General features: G+C 42.2%; 1 protein-coding gene across 1 annotated transcript in view; it reads right to left on the reverse strand.

Annotated features, from left to right (window-relative positions):
* LOC121286468 (diphosphoinositol polyphosphate phosphohydrolase 2-like) overlaps positions 1-26003 on the reverse strand; it is a 59100-nt gene that overhangs the window by 11550 nt on the left and 21547 nt on the right. Inside the window, exon 2 of the mRNA XM_041203594.1 lies at positions 7664-7774. Within this exon, the coding sequence (XP_041059528.1) occupies positions 7664-7774 (111 nt within the window). The remainder of the gene's footprint in view (positions 1-7663; positions 7775-26003) is intronic.

Genomic DNA, 26003 nt, shown 5'->3' on the forward strand with positions numbered 1-26003 from the left:
TGCATGATCCATAACCTAACAATAAATACTTTCTGCGAGTTTCAAATAGCTTCAATACATATCAGTAAAATCCTGTGTACATGGTCAGGTCCAGGCAGGTGCTGCATCGTGCAAACCCAGTCAGCAATACAATAAACAGTCCTCTCTGATTTGCTGACCCAGCATAAAATTAGAGCCGTTTCTTATGCAGCTCAAATGTTGTGTCAACTGAATAGCTGATCAAAACATACACACTATTGTGTAAACATGTTTGCCATATATACGAAGGTTTATATTTTTGTTGCATTATCTTTTGTTTTGATGAGTAACTATCCAAAAGTTTATCAAAGGGTTTCTTACTGACTTTCTTGCATCCCTTGTGTTTTCATTCCATTTCCAGAATTCAGGGTTACATTTCTATTATATACTGTGCCAACTCGGCCACTTTTCCAGTTTGCTTTACCACACACCCTTGTGACCCTGCTGCTGATTAAGCCAGACATGTATGAATTGCTTTGCTCCAGTGTTAATCTGCATCAGTATCTGGGTGAATTATACAAAAGCCAATTCCATAACCACAGCACAATTTCTGTAGTATTAACTGGGAAGGATCATTTAGAGTGGAATCAGGGGCTGCTCATTATATTGAGCTAGGGTACATTCCATTGAAAACAGAAAGAGCTGACTGTTTGATTTTAATGATAATTTGAAGCCAAGCTTTATTTTTGTAACAAAGGCCCCTGCTCTGGCCCCTGTACACAGCAAAAATATATGACCACCTGAAGTTTGGGCCAATGCATTTCAGGTGTGAGGAAGAGGCTGTGGCCTTGGTATGTGGGGCTGTTTTAAAGTTACATTAAACTTGTCACCTATGGACCAGGAGAGTGACTCATTAAGTGAGTGGTGGCCATGTTTACACTGCCATCACCACCCTTCTGTTGTTGAAACTACTCTGCACTATAAAACAGAATGAGTACTTGTAGAACTGGATTACTGCCAGCACTCAACAGGAAGATGGTAGAGGGCAAAACAGAAAAGAGTGTGATGGACAATTGTATTCTGCCTTGCCATAATTTACAAAGTCAGGCATGTTTTTATGCTACGGTGACTACCATTCCATTTGTTAAAATTCTCTTGCTCAAAAATCAATATCACTAACCATGAATACTTGTCCACTTTCCATCTCACATATCCTTTTGGCTCTTTCTGGTCCACTGCTGCTCAAGGAGGCTAGTACTGTTCCTCTTGGAGGGGCCTGCAGTCCAATTGAGTTTTACAGTCAGGGACCTAGAATTGAGGTATTGCTCTGCTTCGAAGCTGTACCAGCATGTGCATACTCCAGCATAGCAGCACTACCAATTTGAGATTGGATAAATACCTTCATCATGTCACTTTGCCCAGGAGACCCTGAGGTTTACCAGGCACACCACATAGAATCTGCTATTGTCTCTCAAACTTGGCAAAGGCAGCAATTCACCCCTTTATTAGTCTGCTCACCACTACTGGATAATACTCTTATTGTTCAAAGATGTACAATTTATTAAGACACCCAAAGCACAGCTGTTTAATCTGCTAACACACTGTTTCCCTCAAAACTGGATTATGTTCATTTCCATCCAGTCATCCGTATTGAGCTTTATTTCTTTCCCTGAAACCAGAGTTTCACCTCTTTCTCTCGTCCATTTTCCAACTTACAATGTCTTGTGTTTGTTCTGAAGTCTATGCTGCTCTCAAGCGCCTTTAAAGTCACCCACCCTCAATATCCTGAGTTAAAAATCACATTAAACTCATCTATTCTAGTCTTGAAAACTTAATGGCAATCAAAAATATCAATTCTATTAAATCCAACTTCCTCTATTAAAAAAAACACCATTCTTGGTGACTTCAAGAAGCTTTCCTTCTCTTTTGATCAGACCAGCACTGATGACCGTTTCCTTCAGATCAAATGTTAAACTGAGACCCTGTTTGTCCCCTTAGATGGGTACAAGAGATCCCATGGACTGTTTTGAAGAATAGGGGAATTCTCATTGTTGTCCTGGCTAATGTTAAGGCATATCCAGTCACGATCACACTGATGGAACCTTGTTTTGCACAATTTGGCTGCTACATTTCCTGGGTCAGTTACCTGGAGACACTCAAGTCAGGAAAGGTGATATATAAATGCAAGTGAATCTTCCTTCTTTCTACCTAATAAGCTAAAACTTGATTAAGTATTTAGAATAGCAGAGTGCCAATCCCAGAACTGCTTTACCATCAAGGTATGTACTTAGCAAGGGTTTTTTAAGAATTTGTTTTTGGCATCTGAGCATCGCTGGCTAGGCCAGCATTTATTGCCAATCCATAGTTAGCTAATAAGTTAAAGAAAAAGCACATGATTGCACAAAGGTGGATGATCAGATTAGACAGAATATAAAAGAACAGCAAAGAATGACAAAATGATTAATGAGAGAAAAGGGAAAAATTAGAGTATGAGAGAAAGCTAGCTAGTAATGTAAAGACAGATAGTGTGAGTTTCCATAAGTATTTAAATAAAAGAGTTAAAGTGAGCATTGGTCCTATAGAAAGTGCATCTGGGGAATTGATAATGGAAAGTAGGGAGATGGCAGATGAATTAAACAGGTATTTTGCTTTAGTCTTCGCTATAGAGGATATCCTGGAAATAACTGTAAATCAGGAAATGGGAGGGAGGGAGGAACACGAGAAAATTAGTCACCAAGGAAAGTGGCATTGAGCAAATTGTTGGGGCTGACAAATCCCTGGTCCGGTTGGACTTCACCCCAAAGTCTTGAAAGAAGTGGCTGGTGAGATAGTTGATGTGTTGGTTTTAATTGTCCAAAATTCCCTGGTTTCAGAGAAGGCTCCACCAGATTAGAAAATAACAAATATAACTCCTTTATTCGAAAAGAGAGGGAGACAGAAAGCAGGAAGCTACAGGCCAGTTAGCCTAACGTCTGTCATAGGGAAAATGTTAGAAGCTATTGTTATAACAGGGCACTTGGGAAAATTCAAAGCAATCAGACAGAGTCAACAAGGTTTTGTGAAAGGGAAGTCATGCTTAACCAATTTTTTGCAGTTCTCTGAAGGAGTTAAATGTGCTGTGGATAAAGGGGAACCGGTGGATGTACTATACTTATCAAAGGCCTTCTGGAAATCTAAAGGGCCACATCAAAGGTTATTGCAGAAAATAAAAGCTCCTGGTGTAGGGGGTAACATATTGACACGAATAGAAGATTGGCTGGCTAACAGGAAGCAGAGTAGGCATAAAATGGGTCTTTTTCCGATTGGCAGAATGTGACAAGTGGTGTGCCACAGGAATCAGTGCTGGGGCCTCAACTTTTTACAATTTATATAAATGACTTGGTGAAGGAACCAAAGGAATGGTGGTTAAATTTGCTGACAACAAAGATAGGTAGGAAAGTAAATTGTGGAGAGGAAATAAGGAGGCTACAAAGTGAAAGATAGATTAGGTTAAATGAGCAAGCAAAGATCTAGCAAATGGAGTATAATGTGGGCAAAAGCAGGGAGGTTATGCTTCAGTTGTACAGGGCATCACTGAGACCACATCTGGAGCAGTGTACACAGTACTGGTCTCCTTATTTAAAGAAAGATGTAAATGCATTAGTATTTCAGAGGTTTACTAGACTAATACCAGAAATTGGTGAGTTGTCTTATGAGGAAAGGCTGGCCAGGTTAGGCTTGTATCCACTGGAATTTAGAAGAGCAAGAGGCAACTTAATTGAAACCTTTAAGATTCTGAGGGCTCTTGACAGGGTGGATGTGGAGAGGATGTTTCCTCTTGTGGGAGAATCTAGAACTAGGGGTCACTGTTTAAAAATAAGAAGTCACCCATTTAAGACAGAGATGAGGAGAAATCTTTGAGGGGTGAGTGTCTTTGGAACTCTCTTCCTCAAAGGTGGTGGAAGCAGAGTCTTTGAATATTTTTAAGGCTGAGCTAGACAGTTTCTTGATTAAGAAGGGGTGAAAGGCTGGGGTACACAGCAATGTGGAGATGAGGTCACATTCAGATCAGCTGTGATCTTACTGAATGATGGAAAAGGCTTGAGGGGGCCTAGTGGCCTACTCCACTGCTAATTCGTATGCACCACTCACGACTGATGTGGCAGGACTGCAGAGCTTAGATCTGATCCATTGGTTGTGGAATTGCTTAGCTCAGTCTAGTGAACTATGTTTCCACTGTTTGGCACGCAAGTAGTGCTGGGTTGCAGCTTCACCAGGTTGACACTTCATTTTAGGTATGCCTGGTGCTGCTCCTGGCATGCCCTCCTGTACTCCTCACTGAGCCAGGATTGATCCCCCAGCTTGATGGCCAGGAGTGGGGGATATGTTTGGCCATGAGGTTACAGATTGAGATCAAGTACAATCCAGCTGCTGCTGATGGCCCACAGCACCTCATGGATGCCCAGCTTCAATTTGCTAGATCAGTTTGAAATCTCTCTCATTTAGCACAAGCTAACTTTGGTGATGGACAATGAAGTCCCCTACCCAGAGTACATTCTGTGCCCTTGCCACCCTCAGCGCTTCTTCCAAGTGGTTCAAGATGGAGGAGTATTGATTTATCAGTTGACTGATTTAGGGTAGGGGGGGGTTAGGTGGCATCCAGGAGGTTTCCTTGCCCATGTTTGACCTGATGCCATGAGACTTCATGCCCTCCAGAGTCAATATTGAAGACTCTCAAGACAACCCCCTCCTGTTTCTATACTGCTGTGCTGTTACCTCTGATGGGTCTTTGTCAGTGGGACAGCACATCCCAATGATGGTGAATGTGGTGTCTGGGACAGAGTCAATCATGGAACCTTATCTTACAGACAGAATGTCAGGCTGTTGCCTGACTAGTCTTTGGGACAGCTCTCCCAATTTTGACACAAGCCCCCAGATGTTAGCAATGAGGGCTGTGCAGGGTTGACAGGGCTGAGTGTGCCGTTGTCACTTCTGGTGCCTAGGTCAATACCAGGTGGCGCATCCGGTTTTATTTTAGACTTCATAGCAGTTTGATACAACCAGGTGGCTTGCTAGGTCATTTCAGAGGGCATTTAAGGGTCACATGGCTGTGGGTCTGGAATCACTGCCGAGACCAGGTAAGGGTGGCAGATTTCCTTTTCTATAAAAGGACATTAGCGAACCAGATGGGATTTTACGACCACCGACAATGATTTCATGGTCACTATTACCAAGACTAGCTTTTAATTCCAGATTATTAATTGAACTCTGCCACCACCTCCCCCCGACTGACAACTTCAGTCAGTCATTGGTTCCGCTCTTCCATCTTAAGGAGACCTTTGCCAGCTCTCCTGAAGAAAAAAAAACCTTTCTCCCATCTGCTTTTTAGATTTTGCTAAACTAGTATTTCTCCATCATCCCATTATGTTCCACCATTATTTGTTGGGATCAAGTCCTCATTAATTGCTCAAAACTCAACTCATTGTCCTGTGAATTCTCTTTAATCTCTTATCTCCTATCCACCTTGCATGAACTTTGAAAATTATGGAGTTCATCCCAAGTATTCCCACCTACCCTAATGTCTTTATGTCAGTATTTTCTAAATCTACAGAAGCCAAATTATCCATCCTCTTGAAAGTTCTGACTTAATCTATGATCACATTTTGTAAGTCAAACTAAAGATCAATTCTTCCCCTTAGAAGCTTTAACAATCCACTTGATGGCCTCAATGATTTTAAAAGTGCAAACAAATTTACAAGGTTAGCACCAGAATGGAGAGGGTACAACCATCAGCTGGGTATCTTTTCCCTTAGAGAGAGAAGACTGATGGGCAACCAGAGATTTTGAAAATTATGAAGGAAATCAATAAATAGTCATAGAAAAGATGATGTCACTTGTTGAGGAGACCAATACAGGCACCATAAGTAAGATAGTCATTGACATATTCAATAAGTCATTAAGAAATCTAGGAGAAACTTCTTGATTAGAATGTGGAACTCTACAACAGGGAGTAGTTAGGGTGAATAGCTATAAAAGGGAGAGTTAAGACATGTAGGGAAGGCTGAAGGGAGGAATAAGGATAAGCTGATAGGTCAAGTTGAAGTAATGAAGTAAATAGGGCAGAGGTTCATATGGAGCAAGAGCAGTTGGGTTGAATGGTCTGTTTCTGTGCTGCAAATTCTAAGGAATACAAGTACTTCATCATCTATTTGTTGTCAGTATGTCTCATCTCTCACACTGCAAAACATGCCTCCGATCTCAGTTATAGCCATCGTAGTACAAAATACTAAAACACAATGGTCAATGCTCCTGTGAACTTGCCCCAGTTGATCCTTCAGAGCTTGAAAGTGTTTTTTCCTCCCAATACTGAAATTCACCATCTCCTATTCTAATTCATTCTTTCCCCAGACAAAGTTGAGAGGCTCCTTGCCCCCTTCAGTTTTTCTTCCTCATTTACAGGCCTTTGAAACTTGCATAAATCAGGAATTAGTGAGTCACTAAAACTATCTTCCTCACTCCTTTCAACCATGGTGGTATCAAAAATTACTTGATTCTGAATTTTGTAAAACTTTAAATTCCATTAAGTGTGAATTATATCTGGGAAATGTATAGCTTCTTAAAAAGGTATTTGACAACATACTGGTTTTAAGATCAGTTACACATTTCAGTTTTTCAGAAAAAAGTTAAATTCTGTGGTGGACCTCCCAATCAAACCTACAAGCTCCTAATTCTAAGAAGTAAAGGTGCCTGGAGTTGAAAGAATGCCAAACCAATGCCACACCACAGAGTGGTTTCTGACATTAAGAAGCCCCAAGACTGGAATTATCCTGCTTAAATTGCCATTTGCTTATTAGGGTCCGAAAGCTCTACTGTGGCAGAGAATGCAGGAGCACCTGGCCCAGCACACTTACCTACAGAAATGATTCAACTCAACATATAGTAAGACTTTACCAGTTACCTTCATAAAAGTTAACATATTGAAATGTATTGGAGTTAATACACAAAAAAATGGTGTTAATAGTTTGGGTTGATTGCATGGCTAGAGAAATTCACGAGCAAGATTATAGCAATCAAATGACATGTACTCCTGTAAACCTCAATGGCGTTTGCTGAAAGGTAGGATTTTGAATGTGCTTCTCATGGCAGGCAGGATGAACAGCTGGCAAATTCGCTAGACAAAGAACTCAAGAACCAGACTGAAGCACACTAGCAGCAAATTAAAAGCTCACCATTCAGTTTCGGCACTGGCTTTTGAATTATTCAATGAGTTAATCACAGGATTAAGTGAAAGCTTTTACATTTAACTCAGCCATGGCATCCATTTTGACAGGTGTCAAGTACTCGTCAAAGTAATCAACAGAGCAAGACAAAAACCACCAGGCTGGAGAGGTTTATCTGGTGGGTAGTGAAATGCTACATAAACCCATCACAACCACTAATCAGATAGAAAATGGAACAGGGGAATAGACCTACAAAATATATCACATTGCCAATTTATAGGACATTTAAGAAAATGAGTGGATTATTTCTGTACGTTATCATGTATTAAGACAGAACACCTTTGTAGACCGTTATATCAGAAAGACAGGTTGCATTAATATAAGAATCAGAAGTGCTAGCATCATAGATGTGCGCCAACATATTTTCAAGAGTAGAAAAAAAGCAAAGTTTACCAAAGAAAAAGTGACAAAGTGAGGCAGAAAAGTTTAAGGGACTATGTACCAACCTCTTCATAAACTTCCCTCACTGCTGCACTACCTGGCTCCTCATCGGGCTCCATTCCTCCACCTGGCACAATCCATTGGTCTGGATGACGACTACTACTGACTAGAAGCACCTGGAGGGGAAAAAAAATAAATTTTACCACCTGTGCTCAGTTACAAATTATAGCGCTCCTGCTGAACAGCACAGAGCTGCTTTGCTGAATCCTTGGTACGTGAAGATCACAAATAAATTGAATGCTATGTTTAAATACACACTTGGTGCCCAGTTTCCACAAGATCCTATTGCCAAGCACACACTTGTGCTGGGACAGAATGGTTGTAACTGATCTAAATTTGCAAGTCAATTGCAATCAGTTATCCAGCACTTAAAATTTCAGGAAGCCCAAAGTTTAAAACTGGGCACTTAAGGAGTGCAATTTACTACACAAATTCTGATTTCAGTCCAGACTGATTGGAAGGGTTACATGTATAGTCCAGTCCAGTGCAGTGCAGTGCAGATTGTTTAAAGTTAGAATTGGTTAATAGCATACCAAGAAGGGCAAGGAATGAAGCTGGTTTATAAGGCCCGTATCCTCAGCACCTTGCTGTATGGTTGTGAAATACGGATGACTTCACAGCATCAAAAGAAAGGCTCAATTTCTATCTTTGCTGTCTGTGGTGCATTACGGGTATATCCTGGCAGGACAATAATCACAAAGGCAGTAGTCTTCTCAAAAGCAGAGCTGCCATGTTTGTTAGCACTCGAAAAGAAGTGGCTTTGTTGGTCCAGACATGTCCGCAGGACAGAAGACAGTCACGTACCCAAGTACTTTGTGTGGTGAGGAAGCTAAAACCAGCTGATCAGTGGGACACCCCAAGCTACACTTCAAGGATGCAAGTCCTTGAAGAAGCCAAGTTTGAGAAAGTGTTTGGAGATGGACATGAAGGCCTGAGGCATCGACTATCACACCTGGGAGTCACTAGCTGGCTACAGGAAAACAGAGATACCTCCTGTAGGCTGGTGTGCACCACCACAATGACCAGTGGCTACAGCAGCTTGGCAACAGACACCCAGCACCAAAAACAACAACCCAGGTCACTTTGTAGCTTAATGTGTGGCACTCGAGGTCAGAGAGGGGATAGCATAGTGGTATTGTCACTGGACTGGTAATCCAGAGGCCCAAGGTAATGCTCTGGGGACCCAGGCTTGAATCCTGCCACAACAGATGGCAGAATTTGAATTCAATAAAAATCTGAAATTAAAAGGCTAATGGTCATAGAACCACTGTCGATTGTTGTAAAAACGCCCCTTAGGGAAGGAAATCTGTCATCCTTACTCTTAAATGCCCCAGCAAGCCACTCAGTTGTTACAAAGTCACAAAAAAGTAATGAAACCGGGCCACCCAGCATCAACCTAGGCACGGGAAACAACAATGGCAATCTCAGCCCTGTTGACCCTGCAAAGTCCTCCTTACTAACATCTGGGGGATAGTGCCAAAATTGGGAGAGCCGTCTCACAGACTAGTCAAGCAACAGCCTAAAAGGTCATCCTCACAGAATCGTACCTTACAGATAATGTCCCAGACACCAGGATCACCATCCCAGAATATGTCCTGTCTCACCAGCAGGACAAGCCCAGCAGAGATGGCGGCAGTGGTATACAGTCAGAAGCGAGTTGCCCTGGGAGACCTCAGCATCGACCCTGGACTCCATGAAGTCTCATGGCATCAGGTCAAACATGGGCAAAGAAACCTCCTGCTGATTACATGTCATCCCCACCCAAACCTGATGAATCACTGCTCCATGTTGAACATCACTTGGAGGAAGCACTGAGGGTGGTAAGGGCACAGAATGTACTCTAGATGGGGGATTTCAACATCCATCACCAAGAGTGGCTTGGTAGCGCCACTACTGACTGAGCTGGCTGAGTCCTAAATAACATAGCTACTAAACTGGATCAGCGGCAGGTAGTGAGGGAACCAAGAGGGAAAAACACATTTGACCTCATCTTCACCAACCTGCCTGCCGCAGATGCATCTGTCCATAACAGTATCAGTAGGAATGACCACTGCACAGTCATTGTGGAGATGAAGTCCCGCCTCCACATTGAGGATACCCTCTATTATGTTGTTTGGCACTACCATCGTGCTAAATGGGATAGATTTCGAACAGATCTAGCAACTCGAGACTGGGCACCCATAAGGCACTGTGAACTAATAGCAGCAGCTGAATTGCACTCTAACACAATCTGTAACCTCATGGCCCAGCATATCCCCCACTCTACCATTACCATCAAGCCAGGGGATCAACCCTGGTTCAATGAAGAGTGCAGAAGGGCATGTCAGGAGCAGCATCAGGCATGCCTAAAAATGAGGTATCAACCTGGTGAAGCTATATCACAGGACTACTTGTGTGCCAAACAACAAGTGATAGACAGGGCTAAGCGATTCCACAACCAACAGATCAGATCTAAGTTCTGCCATCCTGCCACATCCAGTGGCAGACAATTAAACAACTCACTGGAGCAGGAAGCTCCACGTATATCCGCATCCTCAATGGTGGGGGAGCCCAGCACATCAGTGAAAAAGATAAGGCTGAAGCACTTGCTACAGTCTTCAGCCAGAAGTGTCGAGTGAATGATCCATCTGAGCCTCCTCTGGAGGTCCCCAGCATCTCAGATGCCTCAGCTAATTCGATTCACTCTGCGTGATATCAAGAAACAGCTGAAGGCACTGGATACTGCAAAGGCTATGGACCCTGACAATATTCTGGCAATAGTACTGAAGACCTGTGCTGCAGAACTTGCCACGCTCCGAGCCAAGCTGTTCCTGAATACCTACAACACTGGCATCTACCCGGCTATGTGGAAAATCGCCCAGCTATGTCCTGTACACAAAAAGCAAGACAAATCCAACCCGGCCAATTACCACCCCATCAGTCTACTCTCGATCATCAGTAAAGTAATGAAGGGGTCATCAACCGTGCTATCAAGTGGCACTTGCTTAGCAATAACCTGCTCACTGATGCCCAGTTTGGGTTCCGCCAGGGCCACTCAGCTCCTGACTTCATTACAGCCTTGGTTCAAACATGGACAAAAGAGCTAAACTCCCGAGGTGAGGTGAGAGTGACAGCCCTTAACATCAAGGCAGCATTTGACAGAATGGCATCAAGGAGCCCCAGCAAAACTGGAGTCAATGGGAATCGGGGGGGAAAACTCTCCATTGGTTGGAGTCATACCTGGCACAAAGGAAGATGGTTGTGGTTATTGGAGTTCAGTGGCATGTAACATTCGCATCACACAATTGCCAGGCAATGACCATCTCCAACAAGAGAAAGAATCCAACCATTGCCCCTTGAGCCAAAAACAAAAAAAATGTTGGAAAAACTCAACAGGTCTGATATCATCTGTGGAGAGAAAGACAGTTAACATTGAGTCCATATCACTCTTCTTCAGAGCTAAAGGGAAGTAGAAATGTGGTGAAATATATAGTATTTAAGGTGGGTGGAACAGGTGAAGCTGGATAGAAGGCCAGCGATAGGTGGAGGCAAAGGAGAGATTGCAAAATATGTCAAACAAAAAATGTCAAAGGTTAATGGTGCTGATACTGGCTAAAGGAGGTGTTAATGGTGACATTAAGAGTAGAAAGCAGAATGTGATAATGGCCAGAAAGAACATGAGCAAGTGACAGATGGCCCTAGTGGGAGTGAGGAATGGACGGTGGTGGGAAGAAGTATCGAAAATAGGCTAAAAACTGGGGATAAAACAATGAATAAAAATGGAAATATTTTTATTATTTTTAAATTTAAGTGGGAAAAATAGATGTTAAAAAATAAAAATGAATTGAAAAAAAGGGGATCAAAAAGGGGTGAGGATGGAAGAGAGAGCTCATAATATGGAGTTCAACAACTTCAGACCAAGTCCGGAAGGCTGTAAAGTGCCTAATTGGAAGGTGAGGTGCTGTTCTTCCAGTTTGCGTTGAGCTTTATTGGAACACTGCAGTAGGCCAAGGACAGACATGTGGGCATAAGGGCAGGGTGGTGTGTTGAAATGGCAAGTGGCATCAAGGTCTGGGTCGTGCTTGCGGACAGACCGAAGGTGTCCCGCAAAGCGGTCACTCAGTATGCGTTTGGTCTCTCCAATGTAGTGGAGACGGCATTGGGAACAGCGAATGCAGTAGACTAAGTTGGGGGAAGTGCAAGTGAAATGCTGCTTCACATGAAAGGAGTATTTAGGCCCTTGGAAGATGAGGTGGCGGGGGGGGGGGGGAGGAGGAGTAAAGGGCAGGTGTTGCACTTTCTGCGATTGCATGGGAAGGTGCCATGGGAGGGGGTTGAGATATTGGGAGTGATGGAGGAGTGGACCAGGGTGTCCTGGAGGGAACAGTCCCAGAATTGGCGGAAATGGCAGAGGATGATCCTATGAACGTGGAGGCTGGTGGGGTGAAAAGTAAGGACAAGGGAGACCTTATCATGGTTCTGGGAGGAAGAAGAGGAAGGTGTGAGGGCAGAGGCAATAGGAGATGAGTCGGACATGGTTAAGGGTCCTGTCAGTCATCGCCCCTTGATGTTCAATGGCATTACCATCACTGAATTCCCCACTATCAACATCCTGGGGATTACCATTGACCAGAAACAGAACTGGACTAGCCATACTGTGGCTACAAGAGCAGGTCAGAGGCTAGGAATCCTGCAGCAAATAACTCACCTCCTGACTGCCCAAAGCCAGTCCACCATCTACACCACATGGACTGTAGCTGTTCAAGAGGGCAACTCACCACTACCTTCAAGGGCAATTAGGGATGGGCAATAAATGCTGGCCCAGCCAACGAAGCCCACATCCCGTGAATTGGAAAAAAAACATTTGTGGCAAAACCTGCCTCTCAACGATTATCTTCAGCCATCAGCACAGGACAGCGTATCAAGACACCCCATCTGAAAAGGATTTATATGCTGCATGTCCATGATGGGGAAACGTCAGGAAAAAAAGGGATAAGGAGACTGTTTATACATTCTTTACCAAATTCTAGGTCTGGAGAAGGCACAAAAGAAGCAAGCTTGAAAAACACAGGCAGTGCACTGGTACACAAAGCTCTTATGGAGTTGAGAGACAGGACACATTACAAGAACATAGGGAGCCTTGTATATCTGACCACAGAGTGCTTAATGCCTTTGCAAGATACTGCACAAATAACAAACATTCTCAGTTCCACCACAGATTAAGTACACTTTTAAGCACAGTTTTACAAACTTTAAAAAAAACCATTGGCATCAGATTCATATCACAGTGCTGAGAAGCCTTTCAACTGGAGTGCTAATACTATTATAAACCCATTGGTGAGTATTGACACCACCCACAGTCCAACAGCCCTGGAGGGAAAAGGATATTCAAGATAGGAGGCCACTTTATAAATCCTCTCCTTAAATCCATACAAGGCGTTACTGGAAAATTTGGCAGAATTGAGTGCCCATTTGTCCTTATTTTTTCCTTCAAATGGAAACATGGAACTGGCAGATGTGGTTAATAGTAATGGAGAAACTCTAATTTGAATATACTATAACAATTGTAGTGACAACCTAACCCCCGCTACTTACACAGCACTTTTAACACCGAAATATCCCAAGGTGCTTCACAAAGTGTGAAGCTGGACATTGCACAATTTTAGGGCTGAGTTAGGGAGGAAGGCTGAAGAAGTTGAGTTTGAGAAAGTGTTTGGAGATGGACAGAGATTTAGCATTACGATTGTATTCTGGAAGAGAATTCTAAAATACAATGGTGTGATATTGCAGTTGAAGGATATCCTATTGGTTGAGCAGATGAGGTGGCTGACACAAAAGTGTAGACTCAAAGCTGGGGCGCAAGGCTTCAGGAAAAGCATGGGGGGGATTTAAAAACTAGGGCTAAGATTTGGAAATGAATAGTCAATGAAGATGGAGAACAAGACTTGGTCCTGTATGAACAAGTTCAGGAACAGACTGTTGGATGAAACATATAGATTTTTGTGCTAATCATCAAGTCTGAAATGAGACTTTGCATTGCAGTTCCACGGTGCAAAATTCCTGCAAGGGTTGGCCTTTGTTCTGCTAACAATGAATTTAGGGTTTATTTACCAACAGCAGCGCAGTGTAGATAGCCTGCCCAATTCTTATTACAGGCAAAACAAGGACAAGTAGTTTGTGGCACTATGGAGTAACAGCAGACCCTCCTGACTACAGCACAAAAACAAAGGTCAGATCCAGGTCTAGTGAAAGAGCAAGCTGTATAACCAGGGACCCACAATCTTTGGGCTTGTAACTGCTCCTCTGATCAGGGGAGTAGAACCATGGTGTCTAAGGAATCTAAACTTGTAAAAGACAATTAAGAGAAATATTGATCTCATTGTATATTGTGTGGACATCCTAGAATTGAGGATGGAGTGGTAGTGGCAGGGAAGAGAAAAACAATAAGGGTAAACTTAGGAGGGCATTTTCTTGACAGGAGTGAGACACTGAAAATTTTAAAATTAAAGTCAGCATGAAATACCAACGCAAAGTATTTCAACACATTTGCTCAAGTGGGCTATTGAATGAATTAAAGGCACACAAATTTCATAGGAATATAGTAACAAAAGTAATTTGAACCCACAATGGAGGTAAAGTTCACGTCAAAGCAGATAACGGTAAATAACCAGTCGAATATCAGGGCAGTCTCTTTGTAGAGCCCTTTCTTAATCCTTAGACTGATGCAGCAGAGAGAGGCCATTGAGCCTATCCCACTTGTGCCAGCTCTTTGGCACAGCTATCCAATTAGTCTCACCTCCATTCTTTTCTCAATGCTTGTGCCCTGTAAATGATTCCAAATCAAGTATTTATTCAATTCTCTTTTGAAAGTAACTACTTTCAGCAGGCTTTCAAGCAGTGCATTCCAGATCACAACTCCTTATTGCAACTGCATAGCAGCTGCTGACTGAGTGGTATTTGTCACTAACAGGATGCTGCCATTAAGCCAAGACATTCTGCCCATCACACAAATTAGTAACGTGGTATATAAATTTCAGTGCCAATGAGAGGCTAGGTTGTACATCCCAAAGACTGGTGGATTGTATCAAACAGCATGTCCCCTCCACTTTTCGCAGCGGGCAAGGCACAGACCAACCAGCCCATACTTGCAAAACTCAAAACAGTCTCCAATCTTAGATGTGATTCTGTGATTGGACATTTGCCAAGTAATCCACAATGTGCTTAAAATTACACTGACAACCAATTTAAGATGATCAGTCAGGGTCGCAGTGTGGCACATTTGCATGTACTGGAAGCTACATATATTAATACACAGGGCCCTGTTCATTTGCAGACAGAAAGAACGTGTACACACATTGCACCTGTTTCAGCTAAACAAAATAAGTGATGGCCATTTGCTGGTTCACTCCCCAGGGCAATGCCTTGACCAGTTAAACTGTTTGGTTTAAATTTCAAACAATGCTTGGCTATTAACTGTCAGTCACCATTAAGTGGTGCATTCTCCATGGCAATGCCTTTACCAATCATAGTCCACTTGCCAACCAATCAGCATTCTCTTCTCTGACAGCATAAAGTTGTTGCTTTCCCGGACATTGTTTTTTTTTTGCGATTTGTCCTGATGAGTGCATGGCAAAAAGCTTCAGATGTCTTTTTTCAGCAATACATTACTATTTGTGGGAGTTTGTAGTGTGAAAATTTCCCTTCCTTTTAAAAATATTCTTTCACAGGATGTGGGCATTGCTGGCTGGTCCCGCATTTATTGCCATCCCCAATTACCCCCTAAGGTGGTGGTGAGCCAGCTTCTTAAACTGCTGCAGTCCATGTGTTGTAGGTACACCCACAGTGCTGTTAAGGAGGGAGTTCCCGGACTTTGAACCAGTGACAGTGAAGGAACAGCAATAAGTCAGGATGGTGGGGCGGAACTTGCAGGTAGTGGTGTTGCCATGCATCTGCTGCACTTGTCCTTCTAAGTGGTATAGGTCATGGGTTTGGAAGGTGCTGTCGAAGGAACCTTGTCTCATTTCCTGCATTACAAAAAACAACTTCAATGGCTGTGAAGCATAAGAGATCTCGGATGATCATGAGAAGCATCGCATAAATTAATGTCTTTTATAATTGAACTCCCTCACTCCTGCACTGTGCTAGCAAATCTCTTCTGCACCCCCTCCAACACCATGACATCCTTCCACAAGCACGGTGTTCAGAGTAGGACAGCCGAGGCCTAGCTAGTGATTTATAGATGGTTAACATTAATTTCTTGCTTCTATACTCTATTCCTTCATGAACAAAGCTCAGGACTCCATTTGGTTGAACAGCCATCTCAACATCATCTGCCACCTTGAATGATTTGTGAACATACACCACCACCTCCCAGGTTTTCCTGTACCTGCAATCCCTTTAAAATTGCAACATTTTCATATTGCCTCTTATTCTTCCTACCATATTGTGTCACTTCACACTTCTCTATATTAAATTTCATCTGCCATGATGCTGCCCATATCAGCAGTCTATACCCTCCTGAAACCTTAGTAGCCTCTTCAATTTCCTGCAATCCCAGGTTTTATGTCATCCGCAAATTTTGAAATTATACCCCGTATACTAAGTCCAGCTCATTAATATGTATTAAAAACATATCCTGATACCGATCCCTGCAGAACACTACTGTATCTTATCCTCCAGTCTGAAAAACAACTTTATTACATGATATTTTAATCAAACATCTTTTGAAATATGCTTTTTGTTGTGCACATTACCCTCATCAACACTTACTTCAAAAATGTTAATCATGTTAGTCAAACTTGATGCCTTTAGCAAATCCATGTTGACTCCCACTGATTTGCCCATACATCTCCAAATGCCAATTAATTTTGTCCTAGATTAATGGATCCAAGGCCTGGGAGTTGCAGGATTTATTCTGCTCCTTATTAAAAAAAGATTGTAAATATTCCATCCCTCAGTGCTCTGGCACAACAAAAGATGATTCAAAAACTGTGGTCCAAGCCTCTGCAATCTCCACCCTTACTTGCCTCAGTATCTTAAGATGCATCCCATCCAGACAACTTTTCAACTATGAAAACTGCCAACCTTAAGTACCCCTTTATTTTTTATCCCTTCCAATCGTCATGGGCTGTGAAGAAGTTGTGTGCAATATGCAATGGTTAGAATTTGATGCAATTGACAGTCAGACTCAGGGTTTGCATCAGACTTCTGCTGCCATCATTACAATACCGCTTTAAGATGTCACCAGTTCTGTACAAGGGATTTTATCCTTAGGATGATTTAATTTAAACTGTGTGAAACTTAGGATGTTTTAACATTGAACTTTGCATCTTATATTAAAAAATGCTCATGCGCAGCTATGTAAAATATACAAGGAAAAGGCCAATCAAAATACTATTACTGGCATACACCTGGACAAAAAAAAATACATTGATCAAGTACGCTCCAAGTGCTAGAAATAATTAACATGCATCATGGGGCCACTAATCAACAATTTAATTAGGATAGCCCTAACACAAATACCACACCCAAATGCCACAGGTGGCCACTGGTTTGCCTGTCTCTCTCTCTCTCTCTCTCTCTGGTGCATTGATGGAGGGTATCCAAGTCTCAGACAGATTGCATCGCTTGGATAGAAGAATCTGATATTGTGGAAATACCATTTAGTTTAAACCCAGCTGCAACAAATATAGTTTCAAAACCCATAGGTAGGACTATCTATACAATCCCAAAGACTAACCAGGAGGAGAGATCAACCCCTCAAATATTTCTACATCTCTTGGAAATATTACTTGGTGTATGCTGCCAGGGTACCAGAGTTTTGAAATGAAGTTACTGATGTGTTCAGGTATTATTGATAGAAATGTTTTTAAAACAGTACTGCTCCTACACCAGCCCTGCAGGACCCCAAGGTTTTATACACTTGATCTTAAAAAAAGGGGAGTGTGGGTGGGGGGGGGGGGGGGGGGGGGGTGGGCGGCAGAAACTAGGCAGGCTGGATGAATTGAGGAGCTGAGACTATTTCATAAATGTGATACCTTACAATCCACAAGAGGAAAATTCAACCATGACATTCATGCACAATTGTCAGTTTTCCACCATTTATTTGCCAAATTTCCATCAACATGCATTGAAAACCAAGTCAGCAAAGTTTAAACTCAACAGAAATAGAATGCAACCTATGGCAAGGCAGTATTAATTGCACCAGCTGTGCCACAGTACTGCATGCGTCAGAAGATGCACGAAAATAGTATCGCTGTTTATAGGCAGCAGTCAGCTCTTCAATCCACATGTGCCTGAGGAATGTCATACGTTGCACAGAAACACTTTACATAAGCATAACACAATAAATCCTAAATTTTTTCCAGATTTATGCCTATATAAAAAAAAAGTAACATTTGACTGGAGTACATCTCATAATACGAAAATGAACTGTTTCAAAACAACTAGATTACAAATCAATCTTACTTCCCTCTTCCAGTACCTCAAGTATGCTGCCACCTCACAAGTCAATGCTCATCTTTCCCACAACTTTGTTTGAAACAGTTTCTGCCCATTACAACACTGAAATGGCCCTAACCAAAATTACAGATGTGACTATGGCAACCTATCCTCAACCTATGACACCAACATTCTCATCCAAAAATCTCTCCTCCCATATCCAGCTCAGTCAGATACTTCACTTAGTTCTATGCTTACTTGCCCAATCATAGCCAGATGATCTCCAGCAATGGCTTTCTTACCCCATGAAGCTCAAGACAATTGTTAAAACTGCTATATGAATGTAAATTGTTGTAGTCATCGACGCAAAATAGAATCAGATGACAAAAGAAGAGTTATTGTATCAGAGGGATGGGTTTCATAAATGTGACCTGCAGTTTTCCTAAACTTCTACAAACAGACTTCAAACAGGAAAGTTTCACAGACCATGACTATTCCTCACACCACCTTGTCACAAAATTAATTTCCAAAAAGGTGGCAGGCCGTCGACTTCCTTTAAGCTGCCACACAACATTCAACTAGGAGGTATCTGAAAGCAGCCCTTGATGTCTCATTCTTATTTGCTCCATGTGGAGAAGCCCTATTTATTCAATTCCAAAACAGTATATTAAGTGAGAGCCAAGCATGGCAACAACATGATGCCACTTTCTGGTTCAACATTAGAATACCTACACACAGGGCCACTACTTTTACTTAGCAGCAAGAGGAGGATATGCATGATGATCTCACACCACACTGTACCATTCCACATCTGTGCCAAATTATTTGTTTCTCACCCAGGAGAAGTACACAATTGGCATCTCTGGACCTTTTTGGGGGGGGGGGGGGGGGGGGGGGCGCGGTGTGTTGCTGGTAAAGCACCCAATAAATTTAGCAGTTATATATGCCATTTTTAAAGATAGCGCTCAGTCTTGAAGCACAAAATACCTCAGGCAAAATTATTCTGTAGAGGTCAGTTTCTGCAAGTCAAAATACATTTGCAAATGAGAGAAATACCTCCCCAATATGCACATGAATGGAAGAACACACATTCACATCTAATGTTTTACTCATGGGCTTCCCCAGCATTATTTGACAGCAAGCAAGCCAATCTCTCTACTGCAGGAAAAAAAGGGGGCAGGAATTGTTAGGATTTTATTCAACGTAATTGGCCTTGGATCATTTGGCTTTCAAACTATCCACTTGATGGGAGAAGGGGCATCCAACTCGCATCTGAGCAGGAGGGATGAGAAGTTGCTGGCAACTACAATCACTGCAGTATTAGACTAAAAATTCTCATAGCACTTCATGTCATAAAGGATACAGGATCCCAGAGACAATGAAAAAAAAAAATCCCCTGCTGGGCTGCCTGAAATAATGATCTTAAAGATTCCACTGTTGATTTATGGCTAGACAGGACAGTCATAAACTGACCGAATTCCAACTCTTGACTGTATTATGCCAACAGGATCCTCGACTTGGATTTCAATTAGCTAATTACCTAGGTAGCATAGATGACATTTTGCATCCCAAAATGCGATTTAACAGCAGATCGGTACTTTTTCCAAAACCCTCCATACAGGGGCTAGGCCAAAAAGGTGCACGCCAAATGGGCCTTACTTAGGAATAGGTTAAGAATCCACTACAAGGATGTGCTGTGCCCTTTTGGGAACTGAAGTAGGTAGTTTGCCCACAATTGCTGGCAGTAATAATGAAGGCAATAATGAATGGTAGTTTAATGGAATGATTGAGAAACCTTTTCCCCTAAAATTTTAAAAAGTATACCAGTAAAAAATGGAGGGTAACTGAAACAAAAATAAAAAAAATGGAAAAACTCAGGTCTGGCAGCATCTGCGGAAAGGAACACAGTTAACGTTTCGAGTCCGTACGGTAGAGCTGGATAGACGGCCAGGGTTAGGTGGAGATAACCAAAAGATGTCATAGACAAAAGGACAAAGAGGTGTTGAAGGTGGTGATATTATCTAAGTAATGTGCTAATTAAGGGTAGAAAGCAGGACAAGCAAGGTACAAATAGCCCTAGTGGGGATAGGGTGGGGTGAAGGAATTGAAATAGGCTAAAAGGTAGAGATAAAACAATGGATGGAAATACATTTAAAAATAATGGAAATAGGTGGGAAAAAAATCTATATAAATTATTGGGGGAAAAAAAAGGGAGAGATTGGAAAGGGGGTGGGGATGGAGGAGAGAGTTCATGATCTAAAATTGTTGAACTCAATATTCAGTCCGGAAGGCTGTAAAGTGCCTAGTCGGAAGATACGGTGCTGTTCCTCCAGTTTGCATTGAGCTTCACTGGAACAATGCAGCAGGCCAAGGACAGACATGTGGGCATGAGAGCAGGGTGGAATGTTGAAATGGCAAGCGACAGGGAGGTCTGGGTCATGCTTGCAGACAGACCGAAGGTGTTCTACAAAGCGGTTACCCAGTCTGCGTTTGGTCTCTCCAATATGGAGGAAACCGCATTGGGAGCAACAAATGCACTAGACTAAATTGAGGGAAGTGCAAGTGCTGCTTCACTTGAAAGGAGTGTTTGGGCCCTTGGATGGTGAGGAGAGGGGAAGTAAAGGGGCAGGTGTTGCACCTTCTGCGGTTGCATGGGAAGATGCCATGGGAGGGGATTGAGGTATAGGGGGTGATGGAGGAGTGGACCAGGGTGTCCCAGAGGGAACGATCCCTATGGAATTCTGCCGAGGGGGGTGGTGAAGGGAAGATGTGTTTGATGGTGGAATCATGCTGGAGTTGGCAGAAATGGCAGAGGACGATCCTTTGAATGCAGAGGATAGTGGGGTGATAAATGAGGACAAGGGGGACCCTATCATGTTTCTGGGAGGGAGGAGAAGGTGTGAGGGCGGATGTGCGGGAGATGGACTGGACACAGTTGAGGGCCCTGTCAACCACCGTGGGTGAAAAACCTCGGTTAAAGAAGAAGGAAGACATGTCAGAGGAACTGTTTTTGAAAGTGGCTTCATCAGAACAGATGTGACGGAGGTGAAGGAACATTCAGTGTGAGAACAAGTTCAGCCAGACGGAGGAGAGTTGTGGTGGATGGGAATTGTTTGGGTCTCTGTTCGAGGAAGAAGCGGAGAACCAACAGACCATCCCGGTGGGCCATCATCCTCCGCCATTTCTGCCAACTCCAGTTCAACAATTTTAGATCATGAACTCTCCTCCATCCCCACCCCCTTTCCGATCTCCCCCTTTTTTCCCCCCAACAATTTATATAGATTTTTCTTTTCCCACCTATTTCCATTATTTTTAAATGTATTTCCATCCATTGTTTTATCTCTACTTTTTAGCCTATTTTGATTCCTTCACCCCACCCCCACTAGTGCTATCTGTACCTTGCTTGTCCTGCTTTCTACTGTTAATGAGCACATTCCTTAGATAATATCACCACCTTCAACACCTCTTTGTCCTTTTGTCTATGACATCTTTTGGTTATCTCCACCTAACCCTGGCCCTCTATCCATCTCTACTCTCCCTCCCCAACCCCTTAAACCAGCTTATGTTTCACCTCTCTTCTATTATTACTTAGTTCTGTTGAAGAGTCATACGGACTCGAAACATTAACTGTGTTCCTCTCCGCAGATGCTGCCAGACCTGCTGAGTTTTTCCAGGTATTTTTATTTTGGATTTCCAGCATCCGCAGTTTTTTGTTTTTGTCTTATGGAGTGTATCTTATGGAGTGTAGCTGGATAGGTGCTAAGTCTCATTCTGGAACAATGCTGATCATCAAACCAGTCTACAGAGAAATGCTGTGAGGGGGAGGCGGGAACTTTGAAGTTTATTTGTTACTTCACTCAGTACTCTCTTCAAAAAAAAGCTATTTTGGAAGCTAGTATGTGTACACAAAAACAAATGTATGTACTATATTGGTATGCAAGGCATAAAACCATTCCCCTGCTTAGGTTTACAGCAAACGATGGTAGTAATGTTGTAATAGAGGCAACACATTCCAATAAAACAGTATGATAGAAAAGGGCACACAATTCTTAAGGGGAACATGCCATTTAGTACAGTTCTAGTGTGCATAAATTAGTCTTCAGACACCACTGAAAAAAACCTTTGATCATGCTGCAAACCCTTTATGATATGAACAATGCCAGTTCAATGACTGTCCAGCATCGGTGGAGAAGAGCACAGTTGACGTTTCGAGTCCACATGACCCTTCAACAGAACTAAGTAAAAATAGGAAAGAGGTGAAATATAAGCTGATTTAAGCGGGGGGGTGGGGGTTTGTTGGGACAAGAAGAGCTAGGTAAAGAGCCAGTGATAGGTGGAGATAACCAAAAGAAGTCACAGACAAAAGGACAAAGGAGGTGTTGAAGGTGGTGATATTATCTAAAGGTATGTGCTAAGGGTAGAAAGCAGGACAAACAAGGTACAGATAGCTCTAGTGGGGGTGGGGTGGGGTGAATTTTAAACTCCCTATGTACAGATTAGTTGGTTCTGCTGTAGCAACAGTTTGACACAAATCATTCCACCATAGGTTTCAAGCCCAACGCTAGGACTTCAGTGCCATACTGAGTGTGGTATTGTCAAATGTCTCCTCTTTTGGATGAATTGTTAGACAGAAACCAATGTGGCTGTGCCACTCAAGATAACATGATCTAAAGCAAAGTTCAGCTGCTCTCCTGGCCAATCTCTCCCTTGACCATCAGCACTGTAACTGATTAGTTGGTGATTCTGTCCATTACTAAATCCTTAGTGTGTCTGTAGCAGTAACTACACTTCAAAAATAATTTTAAAAAGGGAACTATACAAATGGGTTGGAGGAGGATGTTCAACAACATGAGGGTTAAGTAGACCACCTTTAAAAGGAATAAATAATGTTCAACATTCAGCCAAATACACACTTAAAATCAGCAATTTCTGACCAAACCAGCCAAGTGGATTAACAAATTAAAAATGGAGGAAAAAAAGATCTACAAATCCTACAGGGAGAAGGGAGAGAACATTCACAGATGAATATGCAGACACGTGTTAATAGAGTAATCAGAAGGGCCAAGAGAACATCAAAAAAATGAAGGCATCACATTCAAGCTCTAATCCATTCATCAGTAACATACTTCTGGCATGGGTTTCTAGCTAATTTTCAGCAGAAGAAATCATGTGCTCCCATGCACCAATTTTAGCCACCCACTGCTGGGGCAGGTGAAGTCATTCAAGTTAAATGATCTCATTCAACTTGGGGCCATCCTGGTTTCCAAGGACATCAGGTTTTACTAATCAAGCCACCCAAAACTAGGTTACAGTCGAAGTATTTAAAAGCAAACTTTAGGCTGAAACTTCCTAAAATAGGAGAAGTTGATCATTTCTGAAGCAAGCCTTATGAGAGGAGCCATTCCACTCAGGACAGCAAATGTTACTGCTGCTGCATCAGGACGACAGGTCAGTGATATATCTTCACTCTCCCCGCTCCATGGAGTTCATGCGCAGGCAGATTTTCATTTATGAAACTTCTGGATGGACATCACACCAATTTCAGTGATTGACCCATCCTTAAATACATAAAAGATAAATAGCCAATCTTATAAAAAGTACCCCATGTTTTGTAACCTTAAATTGGCACACAAACACTAAACTAGAACTAAAAATCTTTGAAGGTATTGAAATCACTGACTAACGTAGTTGATAAACATTTTGTACACAATATACTGCAGCTCCAAAACCAGTCAAACCATAAAGAACCAGTTTCCAGTTACACATCATTGACACCAAACCTTCAATCTCTAAGTACTGACACCTGTGTATATACACAGTCAACATGTGCAATAGCCTCAAAAAAGGATATAATTGAACTAGAGTTGTCCATAACAACTATCTACACAGACTTGCTCACCACTTGTGTCACTTTTGTGATGCGCATATAAAACTTTGCCTAAACAACTTGTTAGCATTGTGATACATTGAATGGGTGGGCCAAATCTTTCTAAGTTGTAACAGAATCACCATCCAGGTGAGGCAGCCTTTGATAAAACATGTAACATGCTTGCTGGTGAGTCACAAGTTCCGCCCTTTATCTTAGATGTTTTGTTGATTGGATCATAAAGGCTAATAGTTTTATTGAACCATCTGCTTTTGCAGCTCCCCCGCAGTTTTTTCCTCTTCCAAATGCAGTGACTCATTCTAGTTTATGGTCTAAAAGGGATTGGCAGTCATGTCTCAACCTCACCCGAGTGGCTACCCTCCAGTGAAAGTCTGAGTAAATCTGCCAAACCTGTTCCTATCCACATCTAAAATTCACAGCCACATTTTTCAATGAGCACAAGAAAGAAAAATCAGGAAGAGCCTCATGCTGCTTCTTACCCATTAAGTCCAGAGTTGAAAGAATCAATTAGTATGTCAGCGCTCAGTTGGGCAGACAATGGAAAAATCATACATCCTAAGGTAATGTACTACACCTACCCACAGAATCCGTGAGCCACAGCAGACCTGACACAAGTAGCTAAAGAGATGAGTTTGAGAATGGGTGTAGGGCACAGAAAGGCAGGAGCCAAGCACTTGAGACTTCAGTTCATCCAGGTGTGAAATGACAAATGGGAGTTGTGGTCTGAAGCATTTCACTTGTAGCATTAGCTAATTCGAGATTTATGAGCCTGGAACATGAATGGTGGAGGAGAATACACACACAGTCTAACAATCTTGTTGATCTGGGCACAGATGGCAAAGGAAACACTGAGCCATTGACAGTCAGTGATCTGATCAAACACTCAAGTTCCTCATTTGACCAAGCATCAAGTTAAGATTTAAGGGCCCAATTCCTTCCCTAAACCTCGCTGCTTCTCTCTCCTCCTTAACAACACTCAATGCTTTCTTCTTTCAAACGCTTGGTCACTAAGTGGCTTGGTTAAAGCTCCTTGGAATGCTTTACTATGTTAAAGGATGCATATAAATGCCAGTAACTGATGCAGTAGAATGATGTAGAACCAAGGGGAGTTAAAAAGCTCTAGACAGACATCACATTTAAAAGATCAAAATCAAACTAAAGAAATTAAAAGGCACTCTTGTCTTAGCTGTGGCTCAGTTGGTAGCACTTTCACTTCAGAAGGTTGTGGGTTCAAAACCCACGACAGGACTGGTGCATAAAATAAAATCAAGGCTCATCCCCCTGTATTAGTACTGAGGGAGTGCTGCCTTTTGAATGGGACATTAAGCCAAGACCCCAACGACCCTCTTAGGTGGGCCTTAAAAGACCCATAATAGGGCTATTGCAAAGAGCAGCAGAATTCTCACTGGAGTCTTTGCCAACATTTAAGCCTCAATTTTAAAAAAAAATTACAAAAAGAGATTCTGGTCATTACCACGCTACTGTGTGGAAGTTTGCTGTGTGCAAATTGGCTGCTGGAGTTTCTCATTACTATTGTTAAATCAAAAGTGCTTTACAACCAATGATGTACTTTGGGACAGCCTGTAGTTGTGAAAGGCACCATATAAATGCAAGCTTTCTTTATTACAATTTCTGTGGCTTTGCTACTTTTGATAAATAAATGTACGCATTACAATTGGTATGAAAACATTAAAATTAAAAACTGCAAAAATGTATAGATTGTGGAATTTTTAAACCCTAAGTGAATTCAGAGTCATGTTACAGACAAGTCAATCCCAGTGTTTGCTGAAATGGGAACACTTCTGACACATGCATTTAGTTGAGTGAAAGATCCACGAGCTGACCTGATAAGCTTCAAAATCCAATTTAGTTTAAAAACTTTGTGCAACCATTTAATACTTGGTCACTATCTAAACTTCTAGATTCTGTATGGAATGCCCTGAAGTGCACTGGTCGTCTTGGCCTGGCCACCCCTTAAATCAATACCAAAAACATACCAGTCTCTCTCCCTACTGTTTATGGGGTCTTTCTGTACACTT

This window comes from Carcharodon carcharias, chromosome 13 (assembly GCF_017639515.1).
Source record: "Carcharodon carcharias isolate sCarCar2 chromosome 13, sCarCar2.pri, whole genome shotgun sequence".
NCBI classification, from domain to species: Eukaryota; Metazoa; Chordata; class Chondrichthyes; order Lamniformes; family Lamnidae; genus Carcharodon; species Carcharodon carcharias.